The sequence below is a fragment of the Aquarana catesbeiana genome, linkage group LG06 (genome assembly GCF_042186555.1).
Source record: "Aquarana catesbeiana isolate 2022-GZ linkage group LG06, ASM4218655v1, whole genome shotgun sequence".
In the NCBI taxonomy this organism is placed as follows: Eukaryota; Metazoa; Chordata; class Amphibia; order Anura; family Ranidae; genus Aquarana; species Aquarana catesbeiana.
Window position 1 is genome coordinate 366,503,170 of NC_133329.1, and position 20,472 is coordinate 366,523,641.

At 45.6% G+C, this 20,472-nt stretch overlaps 1 protein-coding gene across 2 annotated transcripts in view; it reads left to right on the plus strand.

Annotated features, from left to right (window-relative positions):
* Positions 1-9,645: 9,645 nt before the first annotated feature.
* CACNB4 (calcium voltage-gated channel auxiliary subunit beta 4) overlaps positions 9,646-20,472 on the plus strand; it is a 284,190-nt gene continuing 273,363 nt past the window's right edge. The window contains exon 1 of one of the 2 annotated variants that reach the window (XM_073634155.1): positions 9,646-10,687. In XM_073634155.1, coding sequence (XP_073490256.1) covers positions 10,625-10,687 — 63 coding nt within the window. In that variant the 5' untranslated portion in view covers positions 9,646-10,624. The remainder of the gene's footprint in view (positions 10,688-20,472) is intronic. The other variant, XM_073634157.1, reaches the window with a different exon arrangement.

The window sequence follows — 20,472 nt, forward strand, 5'->3', positions numbered from 1 at the left end:
AACGGTAGTGGTGAGGGGGGGTGGGATCAGTCCACTGATAATGGTGGGGGAGATGGGATCAGTGGTGATGGTGGGGGATGGAATCAGTAGCAGCAGTGGTGGTGGGGGGGGATGAGATCAGTGGTGGTGGTAGGGATAGGGATGACATCACTGGTGGTGGGGATAGGGATGGCATCAGTAGCAGTAGTGGGATAGGGATGACATCAGTGGCAGTGGTGGTGATAGGGATGACATCAGTGATTGTGGAGATGGAGGGATAGGGATGATATCAGTGGTAGTGGTGGGATAGGGATGAAATCAGTGGCAGTGGTGGAGATAGGGATGACATCAGTGGCAGTGGTGATGGAGGGATAGGGATGACATCAGTGGCGGTGGTGGTGGAGATAGCGATGACATCAATGGCAGTGATGGTGATAGGGATGATGGCAGTGGCGGGGATAGGGATGACATCAGTGGCAGTGGTGAGGATAGGGATGACATAAGTGGCAGTGGTGGGATAGGGATGACATCAGTGGCAGTGGTGATGGAGGCATAGGGATGACATCAGTGGCAGTGGTGGTGAGGATAGGGATGACATCAGTGGTGGGATAGGGATGACATCAGTGGCGGTGGAGGAATAGGGATGACATCAGTGGCGGTGGTGATGGAGGGATAGGGATGACATCAGTGGTGGTGATAGGGATGATGGCAGTGGCACGGATAGGGATGATGGCAGTGGTGGGGATAGGGATGACATCAGTGGTGGTGGGGATAGGGATGACAGTGTCCACTGCCACTGATGTCATTCCTATCCCCCCCACTGATGTCATTCCTATCCCCCCATCACCACTGCCTAATGGGATGTGGGTGGGGGAGGATGGGATCACCAGCTCTCAGTGTAGGTCGATTCCCCCTCCTCCTTGCTTAGTGTGTCTTTACCTCTCTGCTCCCTTCACGTGCCTCCACTGATGCCGCTCCTGACATGGGACATGGGAGAGCATCCTCCCCCACTCTACTGGCCATCAGCTGGTCAGCTGACTTTCTGCTCCAGTCTGCTCCGCCTCCCGACATCACTGGATTCTGCAGCAATAGGCGGCTGGCGGTGACCCCTTGCAACCCTTCCCCGGTGGCCTCCCGCCACAGTGGTGGAACATGCGGCTCCCCCCACAGTGATGAAACAGGCGGGCAGGGCCCCCCATAGTGGTGGATCTCCAGGGCCCGGTCGCAAGTGCGACTGCTGCGACCCTGGTAGTTCTGCCACTGGGTAGTACTATAATCATGTTTGCATACAAGTGGTTCACATACCTGAGATACTGACTTTTCCCTGGAGTTTCCCTGTGTTAGGGCTGGGCTCAGCCCTTCCTTCTCTATGCTGGCTGCTCAGCTGTTGGCTAATTGCCAGCTCCTATCTCTCCACAGTGACTCACCTATTGATGATATCCTGCTCATCAGCCCTCCCTACTTAAGCCATCCAGCCCAGATGATCTCTGCCTTCGCCTTGGTCACTTCTCTAGAGATGCTCTCCTGTGTTCCCGTTAAAGACTTGTTTGGCTGACATTCCTTCTGGCTCCAGATCCTGCTCATCTCTGGCTCCCTGACGTTTTGGCTTCTCTGACTATCCGTTTCGGTTCCTGAACTCTGGCTATGTTTTGACTACGTTTACTCTGATTACCTTTTTTTATTAATATTAAACAAGTGTGATTTAACTGTACTTCTGTCTCAGTCTGATTCATGGTTTCTGACAGTAGACGAAGTCCATGAATTCAGAAGATGCAGTCAATCCACTTGTTGGTAATATTTTTTCCAGATTGGATGAGCAGGATCACTGCATGGATCATGGCGTTACAAATGCTCCTGAGTCACATGGCTCACCTGGAATCTCCCACTGTGGCTGCTCCGTTACAACCTGTGTTGCAGGCCATCCCTGTTGCTGCTCTGTGCAGGCACCCGCCTCGAGTATTACCTCTATAAGAGTGTTAGGGCTGGGCTCAGCCCTTCCTTCTCTGAGCTGGCCGCTCAGCTGTCGGCTAATTGCCAGCTCCCATCTCTCTCCACAGTTACCCAGCTGTTGTTGATTCTGCTCGTCAGTCCTGCCATCTTAAAGTCGTCCAGCTCACTTGATCTCTGCCTTCGCCTTTGTCAACATCACAGAGACTTTCTCCTGCGTTCCTGTTGAAGACTTGCTCGGCTAACGTTCCTTCTGGCTCCTGATCCTGCTTGCTGTACTACTACGTTTATCTCTGGCTCTCTGACATTTGCTTGGCTGACTACCTGATCTGGTTACTGAACTCTGGCTTATTTTGACTACGCTTACTCTGTTTACCTTATTATTATTATTATTAAACAAATGTGATTTAATTTTACTTCTGTCTCGGTCTGATTCATGCTTCCTGATAAAGAGGTATGTCTGGTTCCGCTCCGCTTCCCCAGCGATTTGGGGGCGATCCAGTCCAATGCAGAGGGTTTCTCAACCAGGTTGAGATATACTTTGAGATGCTGCCCCAAGCGTTTCCCATGAACAGAAGCAAAGTAGGTTTCGGGATATCTTTGTTTTCTGAGAGAGCCTTGGCCTGGGCAAACCCTCTATGGGAGACACAAAAACCTGTTGTCTTAAGTTATCCTGAGTTTTTGACTTTTTTTTAAAGGGTATTTGACGTTCCCGCACGCTCTGCTTCTGCTGCCAAGTGCCTCATATCCATCAGAGTGCGAGAACTGTTGCTGACTACGCCATTGAATTCCATACTCTCAGATACCATCAAGGATGAGATAGCAGCCCGAGCTGAAGAAGTTGATCACGTTTGCCATCTTCATTGACTTTAGACTCAGAGAAAGAGTTCCTTTTAAGGAGCGCTTGTGGAAGCCTCCTGTACACTTACATAGTTACATAGTAAGGTTGAATAAAGACACCAGTCCATCCAGTTCAACCTGAGTGAGTGTGGGTGCATGTCCACAATTGTCCCTATCCCTGCATCATCAAGATGCTCCTCCATTATATATATTGCACATTGGTCCCCACCCCCAAGGAGCCAACAATCCAAGGTCCCAAACTCACATTCATATACTAGGGCCAATTTTTTTGGACAGAAGCCAATTAACCTACCAGCGTGTCTTTGGAGTGTGGGAGGAAACTGGAGTACCCGGAGGAAACCCATGCAAGCACAGGGAGAACATGCAAACTCCAGGCAGGTAGTGTTGTGGTTGGGATTCGAACCAGCGACCCTTTTTACTGCTAGGCGAGAGTGCTACCTACTACACCACTGTGCCACCCACTTGTCTATGAGCTTTGCAGTGCCACCCTTGCCTCCCTCACCTCCCATGCCTCCTGGTACCGAGTTGGTCTGTGAAGCTGGACCCATGCACTTGGGCTTCACGCATCTCTCTGCGGATGAGAGAACCCTTAGGAGGAGGGAGAGATTGTGCCTTTATTGTGGCCAGGCAGGTCACTTTTTGAAGTCTTGTCCTACCCATCCAGGGAACGCCCGAACCTTGAGGTCCTATCACAGACAGACCTTAGGTGGCGTTGTTTTATTCCCAGTTATCCAGAAGGATAAGCCCCTGGTTTCGGTTAGCCTTTATTGCGCTGAGTTGTCCGTCGAGATACAGTCTCTAATCAACTCTGGGGCTTCAGGCCTGTTCATTGATGCTGCCTTTGTTTCGAAGCACTTGATTCCACTGCAGCTGCGTGCCACTCCGCTTGCCATTGAGGCTCTTGACGGGAGACCTCTACAGCCTGACTATGTGACTCATAAGACTGTTCCGTTGTCCAAGGCCGTACGGGCTCTTCACCATGAGATAATCCAATTCCAAGTTATTTCCCCACCTAAGTTTCCGCTTGTTATTGGTTATCCTTGGTTACAGAGGCACAACCCCTCTTTTGATTGGCTCCATGCTGAGGTTCTCTCTTGGTCGCCACAATGCAGCAAGACATGCTTCCAGAGGGTAGCCAAGGTCCTGTGCACCTCTTCACTCTCCTCCCTGCCCGGAGGAGTACCACGATTTTAGCAATGTCTTTGACAAAGCTCAATCCGGTAGTTTGCCTCCACACCGGTTGTATCATTGTGCAATTGACCTTCAGCCTGGTGCCATACCCCCTTGTGGCCGGGTTTACTCTTTGTCGGTCTCGGAGTATAAGGCCATGGAGGAGTATGTTGCAGATGCACTTTCTCGAGGTTTCATCCACAAATCCTCATCTCCTTCTGGTACTTGTTTCTTCTTTGTGAAGAAGAAGAGTGGTGAACTGAGACCTTGTATTGATTATAGGGGTCTCAATCGTTTCACGATTAAGAATGCCTATCCGATTCCGTTGATTATGGGGTTATATGACCACCTCAAGGGAGCAACAGTTTTCATGAAGCTTAATTTGAGGGGGGCATACAATCTCGTGAGGATTAAGGTGGGTGACGAGTGGAAATCTGCATTTAACACCAGAACGGGCCATTATGAGTACCTCTTAATGCCTTTGTAATACCCTGGCAGTTTTCCAGGAATTTATTAACGATGTCCTCCGAGATTTGTTGCAGTTATGTGTGGAAGTTTATCGGAAGTTTATTCGTAACTTTTCGTCTCTTGTCAAGCCCCTGACTAATATGACCAGAAAGGACGTTAACCTACAGAGTTGGTCTCCGGAGTCCATTGAGGTCTTTGAGAGCCTCAAGGCTGCCTTTGTTTCTGCTCCTGTGTTGGCACATCCTGATCCTACATTACATTACGCCCTTCTGTCTCAACGTCCTACCTCTGAGAGCGCTATGCATTCTTGTGGCTACTTTTCCCAGAAATTGTCACCTGCATAGTGCAATTACGAGGTTGGTGACAGAGAGCTGTTAGCGACCATTGTAGCCCTGAAAGAATGGAAACATCTCTTCAAAGGTACCACTGTGCCGGTTCTCATTCTTACTGACCATAAGAATCTCACATTCTTGTCTGAGGCTAAACGCCTCTCTCCCAGAAGGGAGTGATGGGCTTTTTTATTGTCTAGTTTCAACTACATTGTCTCATTCTTACCCGGTACTAAAAATGTAAGGGCTGACGCTTTGTCACGACAATTTTCCTCCACTTCCAAGATGGAGTCGGTTCCTGTGATTCGTATTCTGGCTATGGTTCGCACCAGTCTCACTTCTCCTTTGGGTGACAAAATTCTTGCTGCTTAGGTCCATGCTCCTCCTGAGAAACATTGTGACTGCTGCTTTGTCCCAGAGAGTCTCCCTACTGCCGTGCTCCAGACTTACCATTCTTCCAAGGCTGCTGGCCACCCTGGGAGGAATCAACTCTTTTGGGCCATTTCCCAACAATTCTGGTGGCCTAGTCTACGTGCTGATGTAACCGCCTTCGTATCTGCCTGTTCCGTGTGTGCTCAGATTAAGACTCCACGACACCTTCCAGTGGGCCTCCAACAACCCATACCCAATGTTGAGAGGACCTGGACCCACCTGTCTATGGATTTCATTGTGGAGTTACCCAACTCCCAGGGCAACACAGTTATCCTCATGGTGGTGACCGGTTCTCGAAAATGTCTCATTGTATTACACTTAAGAAGTTGCTCACTTCTAAGGAACTGGCTTCCATTTTTACTCGGGAGATCTTTCGCTTACATGGGCTACCCAAGGTGATTGTCTCGGACAGGGGTAATCAGTTTGCGCCCCGGTTCTGGCCTTTTGTTCACAGTTGGGAATTCAGCTTGCTTTCTCCTCTGCGTATCATCCGCAGTCTAATGGGGCCACAGAACGAGCTAATCAGTCCTTGGAGCAATTCCTATGTTACTATATTTCTGACCATCATAACAACTGGTCAGACCTCTTACCAAGGGCGGAGTTTGCTCACAATAGTGCCTTTAATTATGCTTTTCGATTGTCCCTGTTTACGGCGAACAATGGTTTCCAACCTTCCATGTTGCCTGAATCCTTTGTTCCGCAGAGTATTCCTGCATTAGAGGAGCATCTCCGTGGTCATCGTTCCACTTGGGCACAAGTCCAGGAGGCTTCACAATATGTTAATGATAGGTACAGACTCCATGCTGACCGCAGATGCCTGCCTGCACCCTCCTACCAGGTTGGGGACAGGGTCTGGCTGTCATCTCGCAACCTCCAACTTCGTGTGCCCTCTCTGAAGTTCGAACCTCAGTTTATTGGGCCTTTCCGTATTCTTCGCAGGATTAACCCAGTGGCTTATGCATTAGACCTTCCTTCTAATATGCGTATCTCGAATGTATTTCATGTCTCATTTAAACCTTTGGAGTATGAAGTACAGTCCATTGTTGATTCCCGTAGGTTCCGTGGGCGTATACAGTACCTGGTGCATTGGAAAGGGTACAGTGTGGAGGAACACTCTTGAGTCTCATCCTCGGACGTACATGCCCCTGTCCTTTCCATTAACATTTTCCCCTCAAGCCTGGTGATCCTCCGAGGGGGAGGTGTCATTGAGGAGGGGGTACTGTCAGGGCTGGGCTCTACCCTTCCTTCTAAAAGCTGGTAGCTCAGCTGTCGGCTAATTGCCAGCTCCTTTCTCTTCACAGTGACTCACCTGTTGCTGATATCCTGCTAGTCAGTCCTGCCTACTTAAGCTGTCCAACCCAGATGATCTTTGCCTTCGCCTTGGTCACATCTCTAGAGACGCTCTCCTGTGTTCCTATTAAAGACTTGCTTGGCTGACATTCCTTCTGGCTCCAGATCCTGCTTGCTGTTCTACTACGCTCATCTCTGGCTCCCTGACATTTTGGCTTGTCTGACTATCCGTTCCTGAACTCTAGCTAAGTTTTGACTACGTTTACCTTTTTATTATTATTATTAAAGTGTGATTTAACTGTACTTCTGTCTCAGTCTGATTCATGGTTTCTGACACCCTGGAATTTTAAAGCTGAAGTTTAAAGGATAAGTTCACCTTTAAAAAAAAAAAAAAAAAAAAAAGAATAAATGCACATATTTTTGCAGGTAAAAAAAAATGTGCATTTATAATTTTTTTTACTAGGAGCCTGGAAAGCATTGCACCCGCTATCAGCAGGACTCCTGCAGACTTGTCCGTGTATCTGTCTGCTCGTACCTCCTATAGGCAGGCAGATACACACTGACAGGAAGAGACAATGAACTACTTAAAGCTTTCAATGGTGCCCCAGTATTTCATTGAGAACTACAAACCAACAGCCGCAAAGGTTGATGGTACTTGTAGTTTACCATTCACAGAACCCTGTGAATGAATGATGCGGTCGGGCCGCATTTTTTTAAAATAGTGACAATGAGCAGGGGGAGAAGATCCCCCACTTGCTGTCACTAGCTGCAGCGGATCAGGAACATGTTCCACCCAAAAAACAGGGGGATCATGTAACATATTATTTAATCTGCCTATATTTTGTTGTCCCTGTTTCCCCCGTCTCTTCTCTCATCATCAAGCTAATGGCATTAAAGTAGAACTCTGAGCTAAAACTATCTAATCTTAAAACTGCTCCCACCCCCCTTCTAACACCTTTACTAACTACCCTGTAGTAGAAAGATGTATATACTCACCTATTCTCAGGGTGCTCCGGTAATGTGATCTGCTCTTATTTATTGATTACAGGTACACTATATTGCCAAAAGTATTGGGATGCCTGCCTTTACACGCACATGAACTTTAATTGCATCCCAGTCTTAGTCCATAGGGTTCAAAATTGAGTTGGCCCATCCTTTGCATCTATAACAGCTTCAACTCTTCTGGGAAGGCTGTCCACAAGGTTTAGCAGTGTGACTATGGGAATGTTTGGCCATTCTTCCAGAAACGCATTTGTGAGGTCAGGTACTGATGTTGGACGAGAAGGCCTGGCTTGCAGTCTCCGCTCTAATTCATCCCAAAGGTGTTTGATCGGGTTTAGGTCAGGACTCTGCAAGCCAGTCAAGTTCCTCCACCCCAAACGCTCATCCATGTCTTTATGGACCAAATCATAAACCAACAGCTGATGACTCATTGGTTGTTAACCTCCCTGGCGGTATGATTATTTCGGATTTTAGGTGCTGAAAGCGGTACAATTATTTTGCATGGAAATTTGGCGTTTTATATTGTAGGTCTGTAATTCTTAACAATAACACACTTAAATCTGTCCAAACAAGAGTCTAGTAGATATCCCGGGTATGATAAAGTTTGAAACACAAAAACATAAATTATAATATAATAAATAAAAATAAATAATTAAAAAAAAATAAAAATAAATAATAATAAAATAAATTTCCCCACGATTCACTATCGCTCAATTCTGCAAGTGTTCTAATTTACTATCGCTGTTTTCTAGCTGGTCTAAAGCCACTTTTGACGTAAAGAGACACTTTTTGGTTGCTATGGACAATCTCCAGTTTCCAGGCAGAAAGAACAGTATATATCACATAAAACTGCATGCAGGGCATGGGCCAAAGCACTGGGGACAAAAGGGATGTGAAATAATTTCATACAGTACTGTAATCTGTAAGATTACAGTACTGTATGTGTTATGATTTTTACTTTTTTTTTTAATTTGCCACCAGGCTCCGCCCCCGTGCATCGCGACGCTCGCAGGGAACGGAGCCTGGCAAGGAGAGGCTTCGGAGGAGGACAGAGCCCACGGACACTGCGGGGGACATCGCAGGACCCCGGGGACAAGGTAAGTAAAGGCACACCAGGATCCTGCGATGTAATCTCGAGTGTGGCTCGGGGTTACCGCTAATGGTCCTGAATTTTAACCCCGAGCCACACTCGGGAAAACCGACAGGGAGGCTACGGACGCCGTGGCCGGCTTCCCGGCCCCACTCCTTAACAACCAGCTTACACTGCGCCTTGATTGGGCAAAGCTTTGCCCAATCAGAGTGCAGAATGCAGTGTGCAGCGCTCAGTGCATTGCAGGGTGTTTGATGTTCGATTCGAACGTAGGTTCGACTCGAAAATCGGGACCATCCCTAATGGGCATGGGTCTCTATATGGATACTGCATGCGTTGCATTTAATCCATTAATGCATCCATCATATGGACACATTTTTTAATACATTTTTGCTGCCTGGGCATCACATTAGAATTTGTATAGGGGTTTGCCATTGCAACGCCAATACTCTGTGTTTAAATTATATACAATATGCACTTGGCCATCTGTTTGTAGTACAGTGGAGGTTTTTTAGAAATTGCTTAGAAAAATATATATTCATGTACAATATAGTGGATTTATACAGTGCTTTGGCTATCAAGGCTATCAAGATTGTTGTAAATACATACACTTTCCAACGCTGGTTGAGTCCATATCTAGTATTATTATATTCTTAGGTAATTATTATAAGAAATGTTTGCTTTTGGGTTTAATAACCCGTGACTTCCAATGAATGTCAGTGGCAATCAGGTTTGGAAGGAAACAGTTGGATGACGCTGAGCATGCTGCAGCCAGGAAATGAGGTGGGATACCTCACTTTCTGCAACTGCTAATGCACATTGTGAGAAGCTCACAGTGTCCAGTGAAATCAGAATACACGAGAGGAGCCTGTACAACTGTGTAAAAATGAAGGTAAGGCTAGAGTTTAGCTGTAAAGCTTTGTGTTGAGTGTGATGAAAACATGAACTCTAGGAATAGTGACAATGCAAAAATTGTATAAAGGTACCAATTATCTGGATGTCTTCCAGGGCTGAGCCAAACCTGGTGCAGAGAGAGAAAAGGAAGAGAGAAAGAAATCACTGAACCTGGTCCAAAGGGGGTTATTTATTAAAGACAAATCCACTTTGCACTACAAGTGCACTTGGAAGTACAGTCACTGTAGATCTGAGGGGGACATGCAAGGAAAATAAAAAAACAGCATTTTAGCTTGCATATGATTGAATGATAAAATCAGCAGAGCTTCCCCCCATTTCAGATCTAACCCTCAGATCTACAGCGACTGCACTTCCAGTGCACTTGTAGTGCAAAGTGGATTTGCCCTAAGTAAATCAACCCCAAAGCCTGCAGATAGGATCCTGCACAGAATGTCCCCAAGAAAAGTGGAAGATTACAGCGTACAGTGATGCGCGGAGGACATATGGCAATGCCTTGTGAGAAGCTACTGCCAGCATTTCATGCAAAGCGTTCCTAAAATAATCATCTGAGCACGCAGACCCCTAGAGTGTTCATCAAAAATCACGAGCAGAGAGGATTGCAGCATCGAGGAAGCAGGGTGGGAATACAGCCAAGCCAACTAGAGCAGGCACAGCTGAGAGAGAAAAAAAAAAAAAAAAAAGAAGAAAAAAAATGGAATAAATTCTCTCAGGGGCTTGAAAGGTTAATTCACATCTCTTCGGTTAAGGCAGGTCCTGGGAGAAACGTCAGCCTATCAGATTGTCGTTTTTTAATTCACATTTCGAGATTGCCAGTCCACATCTCCTTTTTTTCCAGGAAGACCTTGAGAGGTAGGTCACAGCCTGCAAGCACCTTACAAGCATTGAAGGGCTTCCAGACAGATGTCATCTAAGGCTGCATTGTGGACCTGATGCCCAGACTTTGGTCTGGTGACACAGACGAGAGGCCGGTCAGTTCTTTCTGGCTCTCTCGGATGAGGATTGTGGAGCTGTGGTGAGGATGACATCCGTGGAAAAGACTCAGATGATGGACAGGTCCCACCAGAAACGTGATGAGCTCTGGTGACCGGGTATTGAGGTCCCCCTGCAACCCTTGGGCTGGGAGGAACATGTCCTTGTAGTCATGTCCAGGAATTCCTACCCAAAAAACGGGATATCAGAGGCTCTGAATACTCCAATCTTCCAGGTACAACTCTGCCACTTCGAAGAAAACTAGGATGTACTTTGAGAAGGTTCGGAACAGATTTAAGCATAAAGATTGTATGCTCTCCTGTGCTGGGCCCTCCTCATCCTCTTGTCTTGAATTGTATCGTAACTGTACTGCCCCCCTTTATTATAGTATTATTATTATCATTATACAGGATTTATATAGCGCTAACAGTTTGCACAGAAATTTACAAAATAAAGGAGACAATACAATTCAATACAAGAGTTCAGAGGGCCCTGTTCATGAGAGCTTGCAATCTATTTTCCGAAGCTCTGTGCAAACTGTTGGTGCTACAACTGTATAATATTTAATAATAATATTTTCTTGGGGACTTATTATTATTATACAGAATTTATATAGCAGTCTGCAAACTGTTGGCGCAATACCTGTATAATAGTAATTTCTTGGGGTTATTATTATACAGGATTTACATAGTGCTAACAGTTTGCACAGCAATTTACAAAATAAAGGGATTCAATACAATTACATTACAATTTACTACAAGAGCGTTCAGAGGGCCCTGTTCATGAGAGCTTGCAATCTGTTTTGTGAATCACTGTGCAAACTGGTTTCCTATACCTGTATATAAAAAAATATATATATTTTCCTGGTGCATGTTGCTTCTAAGTTCTTTCCAAATACTTAGAGGACCAGAAATGACTACATACCCAGATATATGTCAATGCTACTGAACTGTATTTCTGTTTCTTTTTAAATGCTGATTTATACTTTTACATTTTATCTTGCACTTGTTTGTCAACACGAGGGCATCCAGTGTATACCCCTAATAGCTGCTGAGGACCCGCTGGCCCCTGGGGCTGAAAGAGCGCACTAAGCCTAGGGATTCATAGACAGGAGCACATAGCAAAATGCTTGATTTTTTTGTATGATGTTCTAAAATAAACATGGATACGGGGTAGGAGTGTGCACATGTCTATATATGCCCCTTTAACTGGGCTATTACCCCCAGGGGGTTGGGGGAGATTTTTATCTGATCACATGACCACTGATTGGCTGTCACAGTGGTCACATGATCAGTAGATGGTCTCACCAGCTTCCGATCATTACTAGAGATCAGGAATTGCCTTTGACAGCTCAGTCACTGTGCAGTGAGCTCACTCTCAGCAATGAAACCTCGGCCACCCATTAATGCATATGTGCAGTGTATGGCCCATAAAGCCCACCCTCTTTGCTGCAGGACATCATTATAAACAACTGGTCACAATGGAGCATAAGCAAGAATCTGAATCTTCCATCTACAATACTTTTAACTAGGGGGCAGTGGCGTCTGGTGCTCCATTTTTTTGGGGGGAGCGGCAAGCAAACACCCCCCCCCCCAGGTTCGCACTTAACCCATCCAGGTTGCGGCTTCCCTGGCTTCTCCTCCCAGCTAATCTGATCTTAAGGTCTGCCTCCTGTCCTGATTGGCCAGAAGGAGAAGCTGGAAGACAATAGCGAATGTTGACGCGTTAATGTCACAAGTTGATGGGTTTGTGGCACAGTGCTCTGCGCCCCGAGCCCACCCTTTTTGAAGCCAATCAGAGCCTCAGGCTCTAATCATGTGCTTAAAAAAAAACAACTCATTGAAACCTATAAATCCGGCACCCCGCATGGAGATTAGGGGGGCAGCGCCCCTTATAGACCGGCCACTACTGCTAGGGTTCTCTATTATCTGATACTGTTATGCACTCTCAGGAGCTCAGAGACAGCATGTGAGCTCAGGCAATGGACAGGGCAGCAGCTGTCAGTTATTATATGACCCATAATACTCCTGGCACAGAAAATGTAAATGACCCTGTAAAGGCAGCAATTAATGAATTGTAATTCTGCACTATTATATTTATTTTGTCCACTATTTTCAAAACATTGGGGGAGATTTACTAAAACTGGTGCATGCAGAATCATGTGCAGCTGTGCACAGAAACCAATCAACTTCCAGGTATTATTGTCAAAGCTTAACTGAGCCTAGTTTCACATTGCTGCGGGTTAGAAATTTCAGCCCGGCAATGCAGTCCGACTTTGGGGGCGATTTGACAGACATCTGTGTAGGCTCCCGCACAGATGTCTATTGAAATCGCACCCGATGTCGCCAAAAGTAGTGCTGGAACTACTTTTGGGAATCGGTGCGGCGCGGCAAAGTTGGCGTCGCACTGATTCGGACGGTGCTATTGCCGGCGATAGCCGCCGATTTGACATGTCAAATTGCATGCCAAATCAGACCAATGTGAACCTAGGCTGAACAAGCTGAAATTAGAAGCTGATTGGTCACTATGTACAGCCGCTCTAGATTATGTCTGCTCCAGTTTTAGTGAATCTCCCCCATTGAGTGAGAATCTGGAGCAGCTGTGCATGGTAACCAATCAGCTTCTAGCTTTCATTTTTAAAGCATAGCTGAACAAGCTGAAATTAGAAGCTGATTGGTCACTATGCACAACCGCTCCATATTCTGTCTGCTCTAGTTTTAGTCAATTACCTTCATTGTATGCTTATAGCTGTAAGTGATTAATACTTACAATGAAAGTATTTAGTATTTTGTATTCACACGTTCTAACTTCAATTGCTGAAGCACCCTTGTCAGGATAATAGTTTGTCCCAACCTCTGTCACTGTCACTTTGGCTGGTCAGCTTGGTCTACATGTATATGTGTTAAAAAATGTAAAGGCATGTGAAAAAAAAAAGTTGACAAAATGAATGCTATTATTAATTAATGCTATTATTATATGTAGTAACCACATACAGCAATCAGAATGCAATATTTTTCACAATAGTAGAATATTCTTGCATAAGCTCGGTTTTAGGAGGTCCCCTATACCTATAATTTATGATAAGAGCTTAAGTTAAAATACAAAAAGAGAAGATATTACAGCAGATGGCAGGGCTAAACAATTTTAAATTGGCAACAGCACTGAATAGTGAACACTACAACCCTAGCCGTGTTTTTTGCAAAAATGATAAGGCAAATACCTTTTTTAATGATCTTCCCTTATGGTTAAAGTGATTTTAAAAGGTACCAATTTTATTTTCAAGTAATGAACGTGGTTTTGCACAGAGCAGCCCCAATCCTCCTCTTCTAGGATCCCTCGCTCGGCAGTGGCGGTGCGTCCATACAGGCACATGGGCGCTGCCCCGTCTCTCCAGCCACCCCCTCTATGACCAATGGATAGATTCATGCATTGCATGAATCAATCCATGGCCGCTGCTGCCACCCCCTATTCAGGCACCCAGCCCCTTTTCGCTTTCCTAACACTGAACCGCCAATCAGGTGCTCGGGTCTGATTGGCTGAGATGACAGGCGCTGTGATTGGACACCTATCAGGAGGAGAGGACGGGAGGAGACGCATGGAGGACACCACTCGCTGCTGTCACCCGCTGCCCCACCGAGACAGGGTAAGTGCCAGGCACTGCGTGCAGGTGGCGAGTGGGCGGGGGGGTCACAGTGGCGGCATTCGATGGCACAGTGGCAGCAGTCGATGGGCACAGTGGCAGCATTTGATCGGTACAGTGGCAGCATTTGTTGGGAACAGTGGCTGCAACTGATGTTTTTTTTTCTGAATTTTTCAGTTTGTTTGCGCCCCCCCAAAAATTTTGAGCACCAGCCGTAACTGCTCACCGGTACTCCTGGCTCACCCTCCCTTCCAAGTGTCCCTACAACAAACCGTTTGCTATTGGGGTAATTATGCGTGTTCAATCCTGAGTTGGGATGTGTGCATTTTTTGACACACTGGATTTGATTGACAGCAGCAGGAGCTAATAGTTTGCGGTGCTGCTTCCATGTCCAGTGAGGAGAAAGAGCAGCATTGTTGCCCTCAGGCATAGGACTGGATCAAGATCTGGCTCAGGTAAGTATTTAGGGGCTGGGAATAATCACAGAAGGGTTTTTACCTTAATGCAGAGAGTGCATTAATGTAACAATCCTGCCTTTACAACCACTTTAAGTGATCACTCAAACTTCATTCTGTGCAGCTGGTGGGCGGGGACATTACAGGAGAGGGGAGGAGCTCTTCATGCAGAGAGGATGACAACGTGCTGTAATTTCAACAGCAGAGCTGTCAGCCCTCTGCAGGAATTAAGGTAGCATTGTAGCAATTGGCAGGATCAACAGGTGAACACGGAGGGAAGTAAAAGGAGGAAATCTTGAGCATGATATGGATGTGCACATAGAGAAATTCACAATGGATATGCAAAAAATAATATTTGCCTGTAGGTAGGGACCCTGCTATATGCTGGAGTGTCTAGTTCAAATTTAGTGTTGCAGCTAGGCTGTAGCCAACTTGAGCTTTGAATGTTATTGTTATCTGAGTTTGGTGGGTTTCCCTGAGCCCAGAACAATGTTTGCATCTGCTTGCTACTAGGGAGTGCTCTCCAGTGGCTAGAGTGAGAAGATACAAGATATATAGAAGATACTGTAGGTTATGAATATTTATTTTACCCTCGACAATCACTGAGAGGTTTATACCAGTGATGCTAGGGTAGGGGATAAATATTTGGGGAGACTCTGTGGAAGAGTCCTTCCCTCTCAGACTTTGCCTAGAGAGGATGTTAGTGTGAAGGACCTGGTCTCTGGGCTCCTTTCAGGAAAGGAGGCCCTTTGCCTTCCAGGCTTGCTGTCTGCGGAGGACACAGTTCCAGGGCTAAAGACCAAGAATTGAAAGTCGGGCTATGCTAGGGCTTTGGAATACAGAAAGGTGGCTACTAAGCAGGAGAACCTTCAAAACAGTTCCACTCAGTCCATAGTTGGTCTTGGCCTAAAGGTCCACAAGTACAGATTGTTGGTCTTGGTTTATAGGTTCACTAATAGCCTATGAGAGGGGCTGAAGATAGAAATTATTACTGAGCACAGGGAATTTTAGTTGATGCTTTTGAGTATCCTGTAACCCCTTGCCCTCTCTCCCCTGGACATTGAACCAATAAAAACAGGAAACAGAAGATTGACAGAGTGGATGTCTGGTTTTCAGTTTTCACTGGTGGATTGGTGAGTGTTTTAAGATAACGGTAGGCCAGATCACCAATAGAAAGGCTAGGAGGTCCTGAAAATCCAACAGCATCCTAAGGGGGTTGGTGCTATATATAGATCAGGGGTGTCAAACTCAATTTCATCACGGGCCGCATCAGCATTATGGGTGGTAAAGGACAAAAATTGCGCATAGAGAATGGGTAAGCTGCCAACACGCCACTAGACATTTAGTGCAGAAAAATATAACAAAACGAGCAGCATTATGGTTGCCCTCAAAGGGCTGGTTGTGTCTGCCATGGTGTTCTGTTTTAGCAGTCTTCAATAAAGTTGCTTGTGGACGATATCAGAAGTGTGTGACCCTCCTTTTCAACTAGCGCATAATTTTATTATTCCCATTATAATTATAAGCAGATGTCCAGAGCACTCCCTCCCCCTCCCTTACAGTACATCAGATGTCAAGAGTCCCCCGCCCTCCCTTACATCACAGTACACCCCCTTTACCATGTGCTGCTGCCGGGAAGAAGCTGGGGACGGAGCCAGGAAGCAGAAAGTGCAGGGTCTGGAGGAGGACCAGAGGAGGGCTGGAGTCAGCTGCCGGAGTCTGCTGAATGCTGAGAACAGGGGAGGCGTAGTTGAGGGGGTGCTGTGGCTGCAGGATCTGTGGGAGGAGTTCTGTCTCTCTGCTGCTGACTATTAAGACGAGGGTGGGGGGCAGAGACAAGCCTCTCTGCAGCTGGACGGAGAAGTAGAGGAGTTCTGTCCTCCTAAGGAGACAAGGTGGGGGTGGAGACTGGTGACGAGGGGGGGGGGGTTTGCAGCAGCAGGTGAGGTGGGAGGGCCACATGAAATGGCCTGGCGAGCATTCGACTCATTTGATATACAGTGTGGACGGAAAGTATTCAGACCCCCTTAAATTTTTCACTCTTTGTTATATTGCAGCCATTTGCTAAAATCATTTAAGTTCATTTTTTTTCCTCATTAATGTACACACAGCACCCCATATTGACAGAAAAACACAGAATTGTTGACATTTTTGCAGATTTATTAAAAAAGAAAAACTGAAATATCACATGTTCCTAAGCATTCAGACCCTTTGCTGTGACACTCATATATTTAACTCAGGTGCTGTCCATTTCTTCTGATCATCCTTGAGATGGTTCTACACCTTCATTTGAGTCCAGCTGTTTTTGATTATACTGATTGGACTTTATTAGGAAAGCCACACACCTGTCTATATAAGACTTTACAGCTCACAGTGCATGTCAGAGCAAATGAGAATCATGAGGTCAAAGGAACTGCCTGAAGAGCTCAAAGACAGAATTGTGGCAAGGCACAGATCTGGCCAAGATTACTAAAAAAAATTCTGCTGCACTTAAGGTTCCTAAGAGCACAGTGGCCTCCATAATCCTTAAATGTAAGACATTTGGAACGACCAGAACCCTTCCTAGAGCTGGCCGTCCGGCCAAACTGAGCTATCGGGGGAGAAGAGCCTTGGTGAGAGAGGTAAAGAAGAACCCAAAGATCACTGTGGCTGAGCTCCAGAGATGCAGTCGGGAGATGGGAGGAAGTTGCAGAAAGTCAACCATCACTGCAGCCCTCCACCAGTCGGGGCTTTATGGCAGAGTGGCCTGAGGGAAGCCTCTCCTCAGTGCAAGACACATGAAAGCCCACATGGAGTTTGCTAAAAAACACCTGAAGGACTCCAAGATGGTGAGAAATAAGATTCTCTGGTCTGATGAGACCAAGATAGAACTTTTTGGCCCTAATTCTAAGCGTTATGTGTGGAGAAAACCAGGCACTGGTCATCACCTGTCCAATACAGTCCCATCAGTGAAGCATGGTGGTGGCAGCATCATGCTGTGGGGGTGTTTTTCGGCTGCAGGGACAGGACGACTGGTTGCAATGAAGGGAAATATGAATGCGGCCAAGTACAGGGATATCCTGGAGGAAAACCTTCTCCAGAGTGCTCAGGACCTCAGACTGGGCCGAAGCTTCACCTTCCAACAAGACAATGACCCTAAGCACACAGCTAAAATAATGAAGGAGTGGCTTCACAACAACTCCGTGACTGTTCTTGAATGGCTCAGCCAGAGCCCTGACTTAAACCCAATTGAGCATTTCTGGAGAGACCTAAAAATGACTGTCTACCAACGTTTAGCATCCAACCTGACAGAACTGGAGAGGATCTGCAAGGAGGAATGGCAGAGGATCCCCAAATCCAGGTGTGAAAAACTTGTTGCATCTTTCACAAAAAGACTCATGGCTGTATTAGATCAAAAGGGAGCTTCTACAAAATACTGAGCAAAGGGTCTGAATACTTAGGACCATGTGATATTTCAGTTTTTCTTTTTTAATAAATCTGCAAAAATGTCAACATTCTGTGTTTTTCTGACAATATGGGGTGCTGTGTGTACATTAATGAGAAAAAAAAAGAACTTTAAATGATTTTAGCAAATGGCTGCAATATAACAAAGAGTGAAAAATTTAAGGGGGTCTGAATACTTTCCGTCCCCACTGTAGATAAACTGCTAAAAGTACAGTTGGTCAGTTTAGAAAACCAAGAACAGTTCCAGAAACAAAAATATCCTAGGACCAATCCTTATGTTCTGAGGGTGTCTATGGAAGTCAGGGATAGTTGTTGACTATAGACAGGTGGGTTTTTTCATATTATGCAAAGTATAGCATCCAGTCTGTAATTGTCTTTCACTTTACCGAATGCATTTAAAAAGAATGCCAACACTGCTTCTTTGAAATAAAGGACGGGGTAGAGGCAGGTCGTAGAAGAAAAGAAGAAAGTAACAAATAATACTAGCACCATTTACATGGCTCAATGGGTGATGCTTTCATTGTCTGGGCATTGCAGGATGGGAAAAATACGTGAAAGGGACAATGATGGCGTGATAAAAATAAGTGTCCCTACCGATAAGGGGGAATTAGCAGGATTCCTGTAAACTTATAAAAGCCAGTTGCCATGGGTTGTTGAATTTTGTACATAACCCAACATCAATTACATAGATGATTGGACATATAGTTCTATAGCTGTAGAGCCACTGAATACTCATATCTAAATATTTAGAAAAATAAATTAAATTGCATAATGATTTGTATTATAAGGAAAAGAGCAATGTTTGGACTCGAACCCAAACAAGCAACAATCACTGTGCTTTGCATGTGATTGCATTTTTGTTGTTCAGCCAAACCCTGTCTGTTCTTGATCAGCATGGGGAAGGGTCAGGTTTTTATTAAAATCTGTGTCCCCGCTGGCAAGCTTTCCTGTCCCAATGACCACACAGAAGGTCAGGGAAAAATCTTTCCATTAGGAACCTAAATAGCAATTAATAGCTGACATATTCATAATTTAAAAAAATAGTTTCAGCTTGAAGCATATGTAATAAAACAAACAAAAACAAAAAAAGTGCAGTAAGTCTCTGCAACACATGCACATTTCCCTGTGTTTTATCCCTTTAAACCCTTTGTGAGTTCTAAAAGTGGGAGGCGGGCATTAAGGTCATGTGATCGATGTGATTGGTTGGCACAGCGGTCACATGATTGGAAAGCTCCTGTTCGCAAGTATGCATCGGGGCTTACCGATCCCTGTCGGCTACCATGCTGGGAGCGCGCAGGCAGCGCGCTCTCAGCACAGTAAGTGGTTTACACAGGACCGCATATATGCGGCCGCTTGGCGTTAAGGCCCATCCGCCGAGCTGCTGCATATATGCTTGTGGGCGGCGTCAAGAGGTTACCGACCCTGCAAAACAAAAAATACCAGTTGGTTTGCCAGAAAAAGACTCAGCTCTTAATTTGCTAACCACACACAGCATGTCTGCGGACTGAGAGGTGTCAGCTCTGCCCATTATCCTTTGCTAAACTACTCAAAACCTTTTACTCTCCTGATCTCTACAATATACTGTGATTCTCCGAAAATAAGACCTACCCTAAAAATAAGACCTACTGTTATTTTCCAGGAGGGCTGCAATATAAGCCTTCCTCTGAAAATAAGCCCTAGTTTAAAGTGGTTGTAAAATCCTATAATCCACTCTATTACAGTAGTATAAAATGTACAATGTGTGTGTTTCTGTAATATAATTGTGCCAAATACCTTCGGTACAGCGCCGCTCGGTGCTCAGCTGACTCCTCTTCTTCTCCCGGCTGAATTGTCACAATAAAGAGAATTGGAAGTTAAGAGTGTCTTGAATATTTCTCCATGGAAAATATCATCGGTTGAGTTGAAACATTGCCATGCAGATGATGGAATTTTTAAATATTTGCTCACTTTATTAGCAGCCAAACCATTTTTTCTTCTTTAGATTCACTTGCTTTGCTTTGTGTAAACTCTGGAGCTGGAAGACATAGCATATTGGCCCATTGAGGCCATACAGATTCTGACCTGTCAAATGCCTGACTTACAACTTACTACACTTGAAATCCCTCTTAATTTGCTGCTAGCTCCCACCAAGCTGGCCATGGGTTCCTCCCATTTCCTCTATTCCCAGAGATGAAAAAGGGTACACACGCCTGTAAGGGAAGAGACTCCGCCATCTTGGTCACTCGCATTCTCTAGGCCTGAGGCCCACCTCCGATAATAAGGAATGTCCACACAAGCAGCCTTTTTAATAGTTTTATTGTAGTAGCAATATTTCTTAAACCCCTACAATGCTTTCTTCTGCTCCATAGCTCCACATACAGAACACAGTTCAATATCAGAACACAGAGTGTCCAGTCAGCTCTCCCATACTCCTCCGTGTTGGTCCTCCATTAGTGAATTCTCCCTCAGAGTCCTATGGCCCACCCCAAAGGCTACCCAGCTAGC